The 18,846-nt window shown below is 43.0% G+C and overlaps 1 protein-coding gene across 2 annotated transcripts; it reads left to right on the forward strand.

The window, feature by feature from the left end:
- Positions 1 to 256: 256 nt before the first annotated feature.
- Positions 257 to 14,643, forward strand: pparab (peroxisome proliferator-activated receptor alpha b). Of its 2 annotated transcripts, XM_071534721.1 has the most exons (6): positions 257 to 473; positions 2,545 to 2,708; positions 5,864 to 6,002; positions 9,309 to 9,508; positions 12,783 to 13,236; positions 13,483 to 14,643. In XM_071534721.1, exons 1-6 carry the CDS (start codon positions 260 to 262, stop codon positions 13,725 to 13,727), a joined length of 1,416 nt encoding a protein of 471 aa, XP_071390822.1. In that variant the 5' UTR covers positions 257 to 259; the 3' UTR covers positions 13,728 to 14,643. The 2 variants fall into 2 exon arrangements, with proteins under 2 accessions (XP_071390822.1, XP_071390823.1); XM_071534722.1 differs by lacking the exons at positions 9,309 to 9,508; positions 12,783 to 13,236 and having other exon boundaries at positions 260 to 473.
- Positions 14,644 to 18,846: the final 4,203 nt, after the last annotated feature.

Raw genomic sequence — 18,846 nt, forward strand, 5'->3', positions numbered from 1 at the left:
TGAATGCCATGTGTGATGAAAGATAATGCAATATTACTGAGTGCCGTTGACATTGAAAACGGAGTCATTAATTTTACGCAGAATCACAATGAATGTGCTATGTCGTATGGGGAAATTCGAACAGAGGTGACCTTACAAATTAAGTCTTATCTTCTCTTTCTCTCTTTCTTTCTCTCTCTCTCCCTTTCTCTCCTCCCTCCCCCTTTCTCTCTCCCCAGTCTGATGAGTGAGAGTGCCGGCGGCCCGCTCCTCCACCGCGATGGTCGACATGGAGAGCCGCTACCACCCCCCTTCGCCCCTGGAGGACTCGGTGCTGGGCAGCCCCCTGTGCGCCGATGACGACTTCATGGGCGGCATGGAGGAGCTCCAGGACATCTCCCAGTCCATTGACGACGACGCGCTCAGCTCCTTCGACGTCCCCGAGTACCAGTCCTCCAGCAATGGCTCCGGCTCCGAAGGTTCCACTGTCCTAGGTGAGGAGACGAAGGTCGCATTTTGACTGAAGTACAGTTGGCAATTCGATTTGCGATATCGGGTTCGCGATTCGATACAACCACGATACGATGTAATAAATAAAAAGTCTGACTGTGCAGAATTATGTTTCTAGCAATGGCATTGTCTTGCTAGAATGTAAACAATTCAAAAATGTCATTACAAAGTACAAAATAATATAATTTCGATGGAGAGCTTGTGAAATTGTTATGGGCAAGCCATCTCACTTGTGATTACTACAGCAGAATAAAATGTAGCTAATATCGCAATTCGTTTTTCTGCCCCCAAATCGTCACATTTTTGTATACATTGATACATTGATTTTCAATATATTCCATTCCTACAGTTGGCATGTTGCTAATGTTATGGTCAGGATGATGAGATTTTGAATTTGTGAATGAGGGATTGTCAATTGTCCCACATTGTCAATTCAAAGTGTCCCCAGCAGCTCTGTGTAATCTCCATGCTGTTGTTGTTGTTTTCGGAGCGGGGGTTCCCTCCCTCATCCCCATAATCCCTAATTTGCTCCGACTGAGTGTTCAGAGAGGACAAACACCCTGGCTTGTTTAACCTCTGGCCTCAACCTACAGCCAACAGCAACAAGGCTGCTCATGGCACAGCCTTTGACTGCCCTTTTTTCCCCAGATTGTCTGGCTGACCCAGTTATTCATGCCTTTGGGCAATAGTCCTCCCAGTCTCATTCCCTTTCTCTGTCTGCATGACCCTGCCTGTCTCTCTCTCTTCCTCTTACTGACTCTGTCTCGCAGTTTTGGGTGCCCATTTGACCCCATTTCTATCTTTCTCTCTGTTCCTATCTCTTTCCTTCTTTCTGTCTTTCCTCCACTTTCTGTCTTTTTCTCTCTCCCCTTATCTACCTCTCGTTCTCTCTTCTCCCTCTTCCCACCTCTGTCTCTTCCTCTATCCCTTCTCCTCGCCCCACATCCAAAGAGGAATTCACACATTCCTTAGCCACCAAGCACCACCTCTCAGGAAACATCCACTTTGCTTCTGTGTTTGCTTCCGAATAGAAGCCACATGGATGTCTCGGAAATTTATGCTACTACCAAGTTATGCAACAAGCGTGGAAGCTGTGAATGGTCCAGCAAGGTAAACATTTAATGAAAGAATAGAAGGTGTGAATAGAGAGATGGAGAGGATTAAAGAGAAGGGAAGGTTGAGAGAAGGCATCATGGAAACTGGTGATGATGTCATGGAAAAGTCATTCAGAACGTGTTTAGGACTTCTCCTCGTTTATGAGCATTTATGGAGCGCTAAGAGTGAGAGACGGAGCAGAAGAAACAGATACTATGATGTATTGTCATGCTTGTCCTGGCCACGCTCAGTCGAAGCACGTGCAAGAACACAGCTACAAGTCCACTGCCAAATGCTTATCCCCGTTTTGGCGTCTCTCACCCAACTCATGTGGCTTGACTTAGTGCCACCATTTCATCTTTGCTATGTTTGTACCAAGCAAGTGAAACCAGCATGTTCCATTCGCAAGGTTGAATTCGGAAACTGTTGGCAACCCCGTGGCAAATCTTATTCCAATGTTGTTGTGCATGTGACATGCAGTACACCACGGAGGACACGCTAATAGTTGTTGTGATGGAACAGAAATTACTTCTACATCTGACTCTGTCTGTCAGGCCAAAGAGGTCAAACAGTGCTTAAGTTCCACTAGTTATCTGCCAGACGGGTATGAGTCTTCATAATACAGAGACATTTATAGTTTATCAATCAATCACTCTTATTTTTTTATCGGTGCTGACAAGATCTTTTTTCGGAAACGGCTGAGAACAATTGAATATTATATCCGGATATTCTCCTAATGTCTCGTCTAATTGAATGTACTGTACTGAATGTGAGCTGCTCAGTGTCCATCTGTAGAAACTGTGGCTCAGCAAAATGCTCAGCCGTGGATAAAGGTTCAAATAAGTCATCTTCTTAATTGGTTAGCGGTGTAGTTAAGGTAATTGCTTTAAGATGTGCTCGGTGTCGGTGAGGTAATAGTGTAATGACATGTTTATTAACCCGTGCGCTCGTGTTCTCTAGATGCCCTGACCCCAGCGTCCAGCCCGTCGTCGGGTGTTTACGGCGTGGCAGCGGGCCAGGAGGAGTTCTCATCTTCCAGCTCATCCCTCAATCTGGAGTGTCGAGTGTGTGCTGACCGCGCCTCGGGCTACCACTACGGAGTCCACGCCTGCGAGGGCTGCAAGGTGAGACGGGGATCACACGCAAATTATATGCTTAAACAAGACGGTTCTCTCTTCCTTTTGCATTTTACATGTTGGCCGTTAAAGCTGATGCCGCTATCCAGGGCGACAATGACTGAGCAGGGATTCAGTGTCTTGCTAAAGGACATGCAGCTGTTGAAAGCCATGTTAGATGTTGTGGGGAGTATGGGACTGACACCTCTGCCTCAGTTGATGTCTCTGTTTCTCTCAGTCTCTGGCGCTTGCTCGCACTCAATCAATATCCGTCAATCACCTTCTCACAGACTCGCACAGGTACAAGCACAGACAAGACAGCCCCCTGACAACAGATTAAACAATCAAATCAATTAATAATATTTCTAAGGATTATAACAGGGCAGAAACTAGGCCACGCCAGGCCAGAAATCCAGGCGCAGTGGCGCATCTTGTGACTTCTGACGACTCTGAAAAGCATCAGAAACAGAGACTCAGCCTTCACACATGGCCACACAATCTTTTCCCAGTTAATTGTTTACCAGTCATGTTGAAGAACAACCCAAGGCTGTGTTTTTAAAGAGGCACCGGAGGACCAAGATATCTTGAGGTGTGTGTGTGTGCGTGTGTGCGCGTGCATGTGTGAGCCTTTGTGTGTGTGTGTGTGTGTTAGACTCTGCCCTATGTGGGTGTGTTAGTATTCTGTATTCTTTGTGTTCAGTCAGTCAATCAATCACCTCAAACCAAAGGGAAGATAAACGACTTCTCAACGCCTCCTGTGGGTAGATATTGTAGAAGTTAAATCTGCTGCACTGTAAATCCTCCACGTTCAACTAAGTGTACCGGCCAAGACGATATCGGGAGTATGAATGTCAGAAGGCGATGCATTCACTCCGTACCTCCATGATGTCGCCAGACTGTTACATCAGACACAGCTGCAGGTCACTGAAGTGTGTGTGTGCGTGTGTGTGTGTGTGTGTGTTCGCATTGGTGTCTTGCACACTTTTAGTACAGCCAGTCTGGAAGTGTACTGTATGTACGACTGTGTGTCTGTTTTTGTGCATTTGCGGATATGTGTGTGTGTACGCCCATGCATCAATACATAACTATCTCAATTGGACAGAGGCCTTGGTCGGCGATATCTGTTGTTGGGGCAGAGTCCCAGTCATGTTGCCAACGTGGGGCTAGGCTGAGCCAACTCATAGGGCTGTAAAATCCCAAGTTATCACAGAGGTCAAGGTAAATTTGTTCAGCTCAACATCTACCAATAGCAGGGAGCCATTAAGGGGACCCAGTGTATCTATTGGAGAAATGACCTATGACATGCCAAAGGGCAATGGTGAAGCTCACACATGCAAACACAGTCACATTCACATCACATTCGCACACACATGCACGTGATCGCACAGATGCGGTAGTGGGATCGTGTCACTTATTGATCAGTTGCCACACTTCCCAGCCGTAACCATACTGTATGCCATCCTGCTCGAACAAACATACAGATTATTGAATGCATAGATGTAGGTTGCAATGTATAGTCCACTGTTCACTGTCCATAGTATGTCTTGCATGGTGTGTGAGGCCACGTCATATTTGTGTCGTGTTAGTACATACTGTGCAACTCTGCAAGTCAAAATGTCTCTGCACCGATTACATTCCTTAGTCTTGGTGCTTAAAGAAGAATGCCGTTGTCATTTAGAGTTACAGCCCATTTATTACTGTCTACAACATCTAGTTTACATTTTCCCAATCATTTTGCACTACATGCTATGTAATTCTTTTAACATTTCATTTACATACTTTTTCTTTTTTTTTTTTTTAAATACAAACTTTACGGTGTCAAACCTGGCTTGACATTAACTGCTGTTCCGGCAGAGTGGGTGTCAAGTGATTGACATTAAGATGAGTGTAACACGATCGCAAAGGACGTCTACTTCCTGTATTTTACATTTTGACACAGACGCCCTCCGGCTTCGCTCATCCAATCAAAGAGCCTGAAATATTCTCTGGTCCAATGGGAGGTCTCTGAATGCACACACTGATATGAAAGTCTGTGGAAGAAAATGAATGGCAGCAGATGGCTTATTCTGAAACTAGGAAAACCAGTCCTGATATCTCCAGCTATGCTGAATATGTGCAGACACCACTAGGAATAATGGAAAGGAGAGGGGCAAACTAGACGTACAAATAAAAAAAATAAAAAATAAACAACGGTATGATCCTTTAAAGCTGTTCTGATGTTTTCGGTAGATGGGTTATTCTTCTGTACAATTACGTCAAACACACACACACACACACACACGTGCGTCCTGTCCTCCTGTTGTTTGGTCATGGGTCAGAGAGGGGAGAAGGCTGACCCATGTGATGTCAATATTCCGACCCTTTATGGGCACAAGAAGCCATGGTATGAAGTCCATTTGGCCTGAACTGGGATTGTGTGTGTGTGTGTGTGTGTGTGTGCGTGCTCATGTGTGGGGCAGGGGTTAGTGGGTGAGAGTCAGTGACAGAGTGGTACTTAACTCACATGCTTGCATGGTTGTGATGCCTCTGTGTAATCCTCTGTATCGTATATCGTATGAGTATGTGTGTCTTTCATGTGTTTTGTGTGTCTGCGTGTGTCTCTGAGTATGTATTTTGGCACACTTGATGCAATTTTTTGGAGAATAATACGAATTTGTTATTAAGAATGGCTAAATGTGTTATTAAGCAACTCCCCAGTCAATTTCTACCCTCCAGCCAACCGCAAACACACCACTTGATCCATCCATTCGTCCCCAAAGTCAGATTTTGCTCTTTGTAAGGGTTGTGCAAGCTCAGTAAAATTGATGGTGAAATGATAACCATGTATATCTAAGCTGATAGTGTCACGCGCCCAGATGGGAGTAAATAACTGCGTTGGTAGTGGCTTCTTTCTTAATTTTTGGATGCTTTGATTGGTTGCATGTTGCTGACTGAGGTTATTTGAGGACAACTTACTAGACTCTGTGACATTTCAAGTTTTATCAGTTTTATAGCCTCTAGCGTTCAAAGGCTATTGTATGAAAATGATTATTAGCCCATCACTGTCACAATATCAACAAACAGTGATAAAAGTTTGACGTTTTACTGCGGCATGTTTGTGAGCACTGTGCAATGTTTGGGATTTCAACAGTGTTTTTTTCTGTCCTGTCTCCTCGCTCCTCCAGGGGTTTTTTCGGAGGACCATCCGTCTGAAGCTGGAGTATGACAAGTGTGAGCGCCGCTGCAAGATCCAAAAGAAGAACCGCAACAAGTGCCAATACTGCCGCTTCCAGAAGTGCCTGTCGGTGGGCATGTCCCACAACGGTGAGTGCCGCAGGGCAGGACAGGTCCAGGCACTGCTTCCAGCCCAGCAACACACACACACACACACACACACACACACACACACACACACACACACACACACACGCACGCACGCAGACATTGTTACTTACAAACATACGCTATTTAACACCACAATTGTGCAGGTGCCAGGAAAGAATGAACACACGCACACACACACTCACACACACGCACACATAATTACACACAAATAAGTAATCTAACACCTCACTTGAGTGTTAAATTGCAAGTCAGGGCAAGTCAGTAACTGGTGTCAAGGCCAGGCTATCACACATACATACACGTTGTATGTCATAATATTCTACAAAATGCAATGCATTTACCCATTTCAGCACTTACACCCATCTATATTTCCCTACGACTACTTAGATGTACAACTGATACATCAACATGATCTATCTGTCTATTGGTGCGTCCTGTAACCTATGTACTGTATGGAGGACACACAGTGCTGGGGTCGTATTGCATTGCACTGGCTGAACCCACTCCCCCACCCATTAGGTGCGGATATGCGAACAGGGAGGAAAACAGTCGGCTTCTGGCTCTGTCTGCCTGGACATGTGATTTCCAAGCTGTGTTTGTACAAGGTTGGGATGTACAGCAAACCCCCTCGGTCAGCAGGCCCCATTGGAGGGCAATGACAATCGGCTTCTCTGCACAGAGAGATTTGGAAGATCAAGACAGGATGAGGAAGAAAGTCTGTTTTTTTTGAGAAGTCTGCCTCCTCTGAATGACTTCAAATAGTTGCTGTTTGTCAAACAAAAGTTATTATCATTAATACTATCACATGTACTACCAAACATCATCCTGTGATGCATTAACATCACATTCAGTGACTCAAACCACCTTACATTTACTTTGACACATCATTTTAAACATTATTTTTTTGTTAAAACAGATGCAGTTTAATGTTCGGCCAACTGCAATCAACTGTTCAAACTTGCTCCAGTGTGTCAGTACTAAAACTGTTACCACCAGATAAGCTCTGGAAAAGACCCTGCATTGTGTTTACAGAAACACCATTTAAACATTTGTGGTTCTTCCTGGTGTTTTTTCTTTAAAATCTTTGACAACATTCCAGTAAAAAATTTAAACTTCAAAACTCTTCAGTCATTCTTTGACTATTTGATTTCTGTGGCGTATCCTGAACCATAAGGTGCCTGCAGATTTGAGCCTGACAGTCACAGAGGAAACACGTGCACATGCAACAGCTGTGAACACTATAAACACAATTATCTGTCTTAAAAGCACAACATCAGATTTTCATTTCAGTGACGATTATCTTTGTTTGGAACACTGGAATGCTGAGGTCAAAGTCTGAGATTCTGGTGAATGTTGTTTACTTGTGCGCTCTGTGTAAACATACAACATGGCATGCTGACCCTTGGTCAAGGTCAATGTCCTGATGGATGCAATGCATTGAAATAGATTTTGGAGATGACGTGTGCGTGTGCCGGCGCTTGCGTGTGTTTGTCTGTCTGTCTAGTAGAAGGATCAAAAAGGTCAATATAATTGGTGGGTTTGCATACAGTCTGTGCACACAATGCAGAAACTGCATACTCAGTGAGAACTGGTGGCAGTGAACTTGTGAATGCAGAGCCTGGACTGCCTCTCTAAGCATCTGTATTGATGATCAACAGAGCAGCATTCGTGTCCCATGGGCGTATTTACAAGAGGCTCCACACTGCGTCCAATAGGTATAGCCCTAGATTTTGATGATGATACTGCACTGATGCTCAGCAGTAGTATTTCTGTCAACTGCACTTCCTCTTACGGTATATGTGTATTAGGTGTCATGGGCCTAAAAGTAACCGTAGAGGGGGAGGAAGGACATTGGAGAGGCAAGTGCAAACTGATCTTGTGAGGTCCGGTGGGCTAAGAGACCACAGGACCACAGCGCTGCTAATTTTGGAGGTTTCTGTCTCTCTGTTTGTATCGATCACCCATTGATTTCACTGCTAAGTCTGACCATACCGGAAGTTTCTTAACAAATTGGTTCAGCAGTTTCACAGGTCAAACTTCAGTCATATATGCTATCATCTCCACCAAGCCCCCCTCTTGTTGTTACAGCAGCAAAGTGCTTTTATTATCACACAACACATACAAGTGAAGGAACCTTTCTTGCATACAGCAATTCAGTAACACACAAAACCACAGATCACATGTACAGACAAGATGCACTATAATAAACACGTCAGTATTGCATGACAGATCCAAAGCGTTTTATAAGTGTTGCTGTGGGGGAAGAAGCTTTTGGTTATTGTCCTGAAACTTCTTCCACAGCGCAGCCGTTGAAACAGACGACTCTACAAGATCAGGGAAACGACAGACTGTCTCCCTCCCACCAGGCTCGCCCCAACTGGGGTCAGAGACTCATCCCCTCTCCCTGGGTCTTAGGAAATGGACTTATGCTGAGCTTAGCATCACTCACTTCCTCTCATCTTAATTAGACTTGGCTCCTACCCAGGGATCCACTGTGGGGCTTTACCTGCTTTAGACGAGCCATCCACTTTGTGAACAGTAATCTAATGGGCCCTCATGCTGTCTGCTCTGTCCTGCTCAATATGCCTGGATGTGGTTCATCGCTGGTTTTCTCTGTGGCAAGCAGGGAAATATGATCTCCTTTTACGCTTTTATAGTCTCGTAAATGCAGGTAGTTGGTGCAGCTGCGGTGGTTAGGATCGAATACTGAACATGTTCTCAAAGAGTGATGTGTGCGTTGTAAATGAAGCAATGCATGCAGTTGTTTTAATTTATGTGTGTGTGTGTGTGTATGCTTGTGCACACCAGCTTGTGCCCATTTAAGTTGGTGAGGAGGGGTTAAAAACAGTTCAGATCTAATCTCATTACTCACTTAGGCTCAGGCCGTCTGAGAGAGTCCTTTTGTACAAAAACAACACTTTGTAGTGTTCAAACATGCACTTCACACGTCCAGTGCCCACTTGCAACACACACTGTAATGTTTTGTGTTGTGTTGTATTCATCCATAGCTTCCTAATGGTCAAATGCGTAAAGAGTTAGCTGCTTTTTCTGTTTTCTGTTTCTTTGTTTTTTGTTGAACTGAAACATTTCAAACAACTGAAACGTTTCTTTAAATATGTCACTTACTCTCTGTATTGCATTGCATGGGGTGTTGCTATTTCTAAAATCATAACATTATACTGAAGGTATAATGTTATGATGGAAAGGACCTAAAGTATTTGATTCTACAACATTTTATCCTAACATTTTATCTATCTGCTCTGATTCTGTTGTTGCTCTCGACAGCCATCCGTTTCGGCCGGATGCCCCAGTCGGAGAAGCTGAAGCTGAAGGCGGAGATGGTGACGGGGGACAGGGAGGTGGAGGACCCCCAGCTGGCCGACCAGAAGACCCTGGCCAGGCAGATTTACGAGGCCTACCTCAAGAACTTCAACATGAACAAAGCCAAGGCCCGAACCATCCTCACCGGCAAGACCAGCACCCCTGTACGTGGAGTAAGAGTAGTGGGTTGGGGCTTGATGAGTGAAAGGTGTTGTGTGTGTGTGTGTGTGTGTGTGTGTGTGTGTGGATTGCGTGTTCATGGCTCATTGCATTACAAAAATTTCCTAACAGGCCTGAGGTTGTGTTGTCTTGCAACTTCTAATTTATCTCTTCCCATTGGAGTGATCTTATTCTCATTCTGAGGAGATTACAAAGAAATTTGCAACCAAACTTGTCCTTATGTCTCAACATGACCTGGCAACCAATACCTTAGAGATTCTATGCAGCCAGCCAATGTCAGAAATAACTTGCTCAATCAGTGGTGCACGCCAACATGCAAGCTGGACAAGGAAACATCTGTTTGCGCCGACACGGTATAAAGACCCACTGTATGAGCCCACCACTCCTCCCTCCGCCCGTCTCTCCATCCACCCCTCCCTCCATTCCCCAACCCTTTTCATCCCCCTCCCCTATCTCACCAAAATCATTCCCCTCGCAGCCCTGAATCTTTCTCTTTCCTTTCATGAGAAAGGAGGGTTTGACACGGGTAGGGTTAGGGTCTGCTGCCCAGAGTTGTGTTGAATTCCATGGATGGATGTGTGTAGGTGTGAGATAGGTCAAGAGGGACAGGTCAGTCAAAGTACACATCCATGTTCAAACACAGACTTGCCCCGTTGCCTCCAGAGTTCAGAACTTCTTGATGTTTCTGTGTCCTGAGTCCAGACTGACTCTCTGGGGTCTACAGCTGTTGGAAAGCAGTCAGTTGGAAATGCATGTATTGTTTGATCTGCCCTAGATTTTCCAATAGGCTCAGATAGTTTGTGATCCTTCCTCACTGTAAACTACAGATTACATTCTGTATTCCCTTCTTCTGATTTACTTGGCACTTGCATGAAAAAAACCCTATCTGTGAGTTATTCACTGACCACCTGGCTCCAACAATGTCTGCCCAGCATTAGCTTTTGCTTCTCTGTTAAAGTTACTTCCTACCATTGGCCAGGGCTCAGTGTAAGAATGCTGACATGTCACATTACTTTCATTCTGAGATTGTTTGCGTATCGTATGTCAGTTGAGCAAGCTGCACAGTGGCAAAGGAAAAGTAGTACACTCTTCTAATCTGTTGTCACTTGCCTTATCTTGAATCAAAATAATATTTGAACACAAAGATCAAAAGATCAGATGTTTTCTAAAGGTACAATTGGACAGGACAATTGATACGAAAAATTTACAACTTTATTATCCATGATTCAAACGCTATTAAATAGTTAAGCACCCATTGTAGAAAAAGTGCATCCCCTGTTATCTGGTAAAATGTAATTTAATACCTGTAACTGATGGGAATATTTCCTTCAGTCACAGTGCCAGGGAGGTGTACTGAACCATAATTGTTTCCACTTTGGCTTAGATTTATGTACAGCTGCTCTCAGTGTTCACAGTGTACCTCAACTGGCATTTGGCTGTGCTCTGGTTCAACTTAACAGTATGTACAGTAAGTCAAGAGATGTATACGATGTTGCCTTAATGATTGACCTCATGTCTATGTCTAGCAAGCCAAGCAGCTAAAAAATGTCACCCTCTTGCTGCTCTGGTCTCTGCTGTACACTGGGCGATTTGATGGGGGAAGAAAGGGTGGCATTCCCTTTTGGAGAATATAACATATCTCCCATCATCTTAATGAAAAGCGGTGGGTAAATGACACCACCGCTGCCTCCTTGTTGAATTTGAAGAAATTGTGGATTCGTTTTACATGGGTGTTAAAGTAGTCTCTCCAAGCTAATCTGCCTTTTGAGTTCTATGAGGAAACTGGCATAGCAAATTAGCACTGATGAGTCATCCGTTCTCTTTTGAAGTCATGGTGACAGTAGGGTGATGTGAGTTTTGGGCTCCTTTGCTTGTACAGGATCACACAGCATCAAGTCAGTCAGTGATGCCATAATGAAGCAACATTCGCAAAAATATCCATCAGAAAAAAAAATAAAAAATTATACATGTTTGTGCACCAGGCCAGTGTTGAGGCAGATTTAGTAGCATTGCTTGCAGGTATTGTGAAAGACAGATTAATCCATGTTTTTGAAGGAGATTGTACCCATTACAAAACTATACATTCATTTACTTTTTCTACCCTGGGTACTTAAGATTTCATTATTTGTGAAATCAAATTAGCCTTTATTATTAATTACCTATTAGAAAATATATGATGATAAAGTGTAATTTTGAGTAAAACAGTAAGGCAAAATCCTACAGCTTGGCGGAGGTTCCCACATACTTTCCTTTGCCAGTGTAGCCTGCGTTTAGCATGGTATTAGTGAATCAGAGCTCTGGTATGATGTGCAGCAGCAGGTGTTAGCTTGGCCTCTGTGGGAACAGTGACACAGCTAAAACCTTTTATTAGCCTGGTGTACACTAAAGGACCAAACAGGACTAGCCAGGTCTTACTTTTTCACTTTTACCTGAGCATACACCAGAATTTAGGATTCATTTTTGCATCTTGTTATCACCAGAGACTACTGTCAGCTGGGCCATAGTTTCAAATGAATTGCCATTTTGCTCTTGTGTTTATTTTGAGTTTGTCCTAGCAAGCCCAGCTTTGCCCTGAGATAGAAAATAAGTTATTGTCTTCTCCAATAAATTCCCCACAACCATAACAGACACTGAGGCAAAATGTTACTCAGAAAAAAAAATGGGTGTGTTGTTTTTGTGTTTATCTTGTAGCTCTCTTGCTAGCTTGTCAAAGGGCTGTAGTCTGTTGGAGAAAGTGAATTTTTTTAATAAGACAGTCTCAGTCAGTAGTATACACAACAACAGATATGGTTTAATGGGTCCAATTTGTTTTTCCGAGTTTGTTGTATCAGCTAAATCACTAATGTCATGCCCCTGGCTGTGCTCTCAATATTAAATCTGCTAATATTCCTAGGGAAATTATTTGTGCTCCAGACCCTTTTGAGCATAGGAGAGTGTAAGAGTGACATCCATAAAGGTAGCTGCAGGGTCAAGGAGAGTGCAGGAAATGAATTATGTCATCATGGAGATTTTAAAGTGTCAATAAGGGTTCTGGGCTTAGCTCCTTAGTTCTAATAAAGATTGTGTGTAGACACTATAGCCCTATAGGCATACTTGTTTTGTGGTAAGCAGCTATGGAAGGTTGTTCATGTAGATGGGTTGCTGATTCAGCCTTATCCCATATTTATGTAGTGTACACATTGTGCCTGTCTACATTGCATTTCTACAGCAGACCCATTTCTTCACTCTCTTTCTCCACCCTCTTCCTCATCTCTCCAGCCCTTCGTCATCCACGACATGGAGACCCTCCAGCTGGCAGAGCAGACGCTGGTAGCCAAGATGGTGGGGACAGCCGGGGTGCTGAAGGACAGGGAGGCAGAGGTTCGCATCTTCCACTGCTGCCAATGCACCTCGGTGGAAACTGTCACCGAGCTCACAGAGTTCGCGAAGTCCGTCCCCGGCTTCTCGGGCCTGGACCTCAACGACCAGGTGACTCTGTTGAAATATGGCGTGTACGAGGCCCTCTTCGCCATGCTGGCCTCCTGTATGAACAAGGACGGGCTGCTTGTGGCGTACGGTTCGGGCTTCATTACCCGGGAGTTTCTCAAGAGTCTGCGGCGGCCATTTAGCGACATGATGGAGCCCAAGTTCCAGTTTGCCATGAAGTTCAACGCCCTGGAGCTGGACGACAGCGACCTGGCTCTGTTTGTGGCAGCTATCATCTGCTGTGGAGGTGAGGATACAGGAGAAAGGACTTTTTGTTTGAGATTAAGCTCTTAATCTGCTGTATGAAACAGTGCATGCCTTTTTGCTCTTTGTTAGAGTGAGAATTTTAGCCTACTCTAGCTCAAGACAAATGCTCCCATATTACAGAAATGACCTCTTGCAGAAATTTTGAAGACATTGAGATAGATGAGGAGATTATGATTATGGAGTCTCAATCAACTCTCTTTATTTACTTCTCTACCTCTCTCATCAGACCGCCCAGGGCTGGTGAACGTGGCGCACATCGAGCGTATGCAGGAGAGCATTGTCCAGGTGCTACAGCTCCACCTACTGGCCAATCACCCCGACGACACCTTCCTCTTCCCCAGGCTGCTGCAGAAACTTGCTGACCTCCGGCAGCTGGTCACCGAGCACGCTCAGCTGGTACAGGAGATCAAAAAGACGGAGGACACCTCACTGCACCCACTCCTGCAAGAGATCTACAGAGACATGTACTGAGGAGTATGGAGAGTGGAGGTGGAGGAGGCACGAGGAGAGGCACTCTACGAACCATCTCCATTTTTTCAGGGAGTCAGGGACAGAAGAAGAGTCCTCCATAAGCTAGGGTTGAACCACTTAAAAACCCCTAATGCAGCAAGAGTTAGCTTTTACTTCTGGTCAGAACAGGAGTTCCTCTGTAGGCCCAGGTCAAGGGGCTGATGGTTCTCTTCGGTCGACACAGTGCTCTCCACTCCATTACATGGACCTGCTCAGACAGGACAAGTCATGTATGTAAAGAGGTGATGTACAGCTGATTGAGCCCCCATCTAGAGAACAGTGTATGAGATCTCTGGCCAAGCACGTGGATCAAAAAAACTGAATGCTAATTTGAATTTCTTGAAGTCTTGGAGACAGCCTCCTTGGTTATACCTATGCTATCCCTACCCTGACCCTTATCAATGCCCTAAAATGAGGAAGGAAAGTGAACTTGATAGAGTCGCCACTCCAGCAGTTTGTTTTAAGATAGACTTTTGTACTGAACTCAAAGAGCAAAGAGCCATACGCACCTACATTCACAATTAACGACACCCAAGTGACTTCAGTGGCGACTGCAAAGTTCACACAGTAACCATACAGTTTTAAAGCAAGGCAGCTTCTCCCTTATTGGCTGTGCCCTATCAATGATGTCATCAAATCCCATTCCATCAGTAGGCCCTCAAAGGTGTGGTGATGGTTAGCTACTTACCAGTCCACCACCATTTTTCTTCATCTTTTTACACTCAGAGACACAATCACGGTTTCACCAGGCTTCTGAACTTAATAATTCATGTTATTTGTAAGTCTTTTTAAGCCATAATTTGTTTGTGATGATGGCCAATATTGCACACTATAACTGTCATTTTCTTTCCTATTCCCACCAAGACAAAACTTCAACATGGAGGCTTGGCATGCATTATCTTCACTTCTGACTCAACTAGGTTCAACAAACATCCACAAACTTTTGTACTTTTGATAAAGGCAAACTATAATGGTAATAGTGTCCTTCACCCTCTAGAACAAGGTAGCAAAATCCTGAAGTTTGTATGAGATTTGATGTCATTCAAGACCGAAATGGCCACAGTCAGAGATTCACTGTGTAAATGCACCACAATGCAACACTGAAGCACAAACGTGCCCATTAGATGTGATATGAGACTATTTTATACTGGACCTCCGTTACAATGCCTTTTTCACAAACACATGCACAAATATTTGGCACTCCATCCTGTTTTGTATCCTGGTATTCAAGGGCTAAAACCAAGATAAACCGCATTACAACCTTAATACTGGCAGGCTCAAAGCAGATTTGCCCCAAATCATTAGTCAGTCTATTTCTTATTTTCTCACACACCGAACCCCTACTCCTCAAAGTTACATATCCTCATTAACATTCTGTCTTTCTCTCAATTACTTGCATTGTCTCTCTTTCTCTCTCTCACTTTCTCTCTCACTCTCTGCCTTCCACAGTGCCTTCAATGGCTATCTTTGGTCCTCTTCTTATCCATAGATTAGGGTTCAGGGGTCTTTATATACACAATTTTTTATATCATGGCAAATAGAAATTGTTAATCGTTCCTTTTCACACAAGCAAATCTGAATGGTATGGCATGGAAGAGTAAACGGTTACATTGATGTTTGAATTGTAGTTGGTTATTTTATTTTTCACCATCAGACACATTAAGGGAAAAAAGTTTCTATGTTTCTCCTTCAGTTTCCCTAAAATGTTTTGGTATTATTGTTAGCACACAGCATTAAAACCAAAAGACACGGCAAGCCACAAGCTTGCAGCTACCTGAGCTTATTGGCTTCAGTGAGCAAAGATAACAAGCCATTGTGGGGCAACTGAAGGGTAAATTTGTAGATTTTTTGTCCTCAATTAGAGTCTAGTTGTGTCTGGTGATGGGAAAAAAAAAAAAAAAGTAAACAAAAAAAGTCAAAGTATCCTTTAAAAATTTCCTGTCATTTGAAAAGGCCACTCCTGGATTTTGTACTAAAACTGTCTCTTGTGGAAAACGGACACCCTCCACAAAAGACATCTAGGGAACGTTGATAAGGAAATGACAAAACATGCATGTCTGATAGTTTGGATAATATATATGTGAATCTTTGAGGGAATGCTTTTTTTCCATCTGCTTATCTTACCAAAATCTCTAAATTCATCATGAATTAATTGAAATTTGGTCAAGTGGAATGGACCTAGCTTTTGTAGTTATACCACGTTGTATAAACAGAGTGTACATAGATGAAATGATCATATTGACTGCTTGCCCCAACTTTTAACCCCCGAGGTATACAAGGTACTAATGATGATCAACTTTTGTATTCCTCTTTGTTTGGTAAATACTTTTCAATGTTTTGAAATTGTACAGTAAATGTAGGTATGTATGTTCTTTTGCTTAAGCGCCACATAATTGTGTTCTAATTGTGTTGGATGATATTTTTATACTAAAGCTAAAGTATATATGTATGACTAGATCTGATAATTGTTTATTTGAAATGGCGCGGTTGAAGAGTGCAATGTAAATAGACTCAAGGGTAACAGGGCAACCGGCGATCTGAATATCCATAGATCTGAATCCAATTGGGGACATTCCTTTTGTTAATTGACATTCTAGATAGAGAATGATCATGGCTACAGTTTGCATTCAGATCGTTTCAATAGAACTTTATTCATCCCACACAGGACAATTACACAAAGCTCTTATGATTTAAACTGAATGCATATGTGTGCTGGGCTGTACTGGGGTGCAACTCTTTGTAGCTGATTAAAACTTGATCTCCATGATTTTTGGATATCATGAGAACTATTATAGAAAGACATACTTTCAGTAGACATCATTTCTTTATTCTTCGCATGAAGATGCCATTGAAATGTCAGGCTACAGCTCAGCACTGATCATACAATACTTGTCTCCTTTTTTTTATACTGTGGTCTCAGGTTGCACATTAAGAGATAAAGGGGGTTTATATGCACAGAATTTCACCATCATTATCAGAAATGCTCCGTAGTTGCCTGCCTCCTCATATTGTACAAGCCAATATGTATTTTTTTTTTTTGTCACACTTATCACTTCTCTGTTTTGATCAACGGAGGAACTGAATGCACTCATAACTTGCCATAACAGTGATCACATAACATGCTATTACAGTAAGGAAGATGTAGTAACTAAGATGCAGTATATTGTTTTATAACCCGCTCACGTTTTGTCAGGCTTTTTTTTGCTGACTTTTCTCCTCACTCGCTGCTATATTGTACTAACTCACCAAACATTGTTATGCCATGAGTAGATTACTGACCTTCAAGCTGCCTGTACTTATATTTTTCACAGAATGTCAACCCCTCCCCTGCAGAATTCATTCAACGCAGCTAATTTTTTCCCTCACAAATTCCTGGGACTTGGAGATCCCAGGTATACTTAGGGATTAACCACAAACAATCTGTGCCTTAGCGTGTGCCCATGCCAGGAAACACTAGAGATTCAGAGGGCCTGAGACTGGCTCTCACACACACACACACACAGAGAGAGTTGTATACAGTTGGTGTCATCAGCTAGAATCTGCTGCTACTGACACTCAACAGGGCCACGCAGACAGGGAATGATGTCATGACAGATTTAGGGAAATTCATGTAAAATGCAGTAAAGACAGAGGCTTGATTTCAAGCTTAATTCCCATACAGAACAGTCACAATGAAGGACTCGCAAAACTAAACAACAAAATGGTTGAAACACTAGAGCCAAACCGTTAGAGGAGAAGTCATGTAAATTTGTGATGTCTGCTTACCCTTAGGAATGTCTTTTTTGTGTTGAATTGACAAGGGACTTTTTGACATGTATCAGGGAAACCTAGTCTTCCTTTGTTGAACTAGCTCAGGACATAGCGAGGTACTGTTCTTCCTCTTTTTTTTTCTCTCTCTCTCTCTCTGTCGAATGAGTTTATAGCGCCCTGCCTTACAGCACACAAACACCAACAAAAATACTGATTAACGTTATTACTTTTATTTTCATCTTCTCAAAACTGACAGAAAAAAATGTAACCAGGGGGCAGCAGTCATAGGAATTAGGTATTTGATTTGTTTTGTTTTTTTTGTAATTTTTTTCCTGGATTTCATGGAGTTGATGCAGTGGTTTTTGTGGCTAGTGTCATGCAAAGAGACAACAGAGATGGATGTGTCGTTAACGTGTACTGTGGCTTGGTAACAATACTGTAAATGTTTGACGAATGTATATCTAGTCATTTAAACAATGAAACAAGTTGACATTGAATGGATTTCAAAATAAAATTATTTTAAAATCCAAGACGCATTGTATGTTTGTGTGAATTAAATGGACAGCACTGTATGAAATAACCTTGTGCATATTATGTACACATTGTATATGTAATAGTTAACTTACTGTATGATAGATGGGGCCCACTTGATGACCCCAATGACATATTCACCCCCCTTTCCTCTAACACCCAAGTTAGGTTTTTATATGAGCCATAATCCCTTAATAATGCAAACAATGGTCATATCAGATCCTATGTATTGGTGAAGATGTGTCTATGCTAGATCTACAGACAGAGAGATCTACAAACAGGAAATATCTTTAGCCTCTTACAGTGGACAATCATGTTAGCTTGACCTGATCTAGGTTCGCCATCTACTGGTCTAAAGGCAAACCTGCACTTTGTACTATATTCTTGTGTAACACCCTCACTGTTTCATAACAGAGTGTGGTATGTAGTGCACATATTTTGGTTTCATTTCTATACAGCTTTCTGTGACCTTATATATGAACCTTTACTGATCGAAATGTGATAAAGTCAGAAATATCCTTTTATCCCAGATTAGATTTATATCATCAAAATGGCAGCCTCCTCCTCCTTATACATTATCACAATGTGCTGACTTTTTGAGAGTGGAATTATAGTGAGATTAATATATTCCTCACTTTGCTGGGGACCTCGTGCACCCCCTCAATCAAAGACCCCCTGAAGATCAAAGGACCCCCCCTCCGCTTTGAGAACCACTGCACTAGAGGGCGCTCTACTCCTGCCAAACCCTCCGAGCCACCCTCCTTGACTCCTCCCCTGTCGTCTTGTCACATTGTCCAAC

This window comes from Centroberyx affinis, unplaced genomic scaffold, assembly GCF_046629955.1.
Source record: "Centroberyx affinis isolate AG114_WGS23_722 - 3 ecotype Tasmania unplaced genomic scaffold, CSIRO-AGI_Caff_v1 ptg002607l_1, whole genome shotgun sequence".
NCBI lineage: Eukaryota > Metazoa > Chordata > Actinopteri > Beryciformes > Berycidae > Centroberyx > Centroberyx affinis.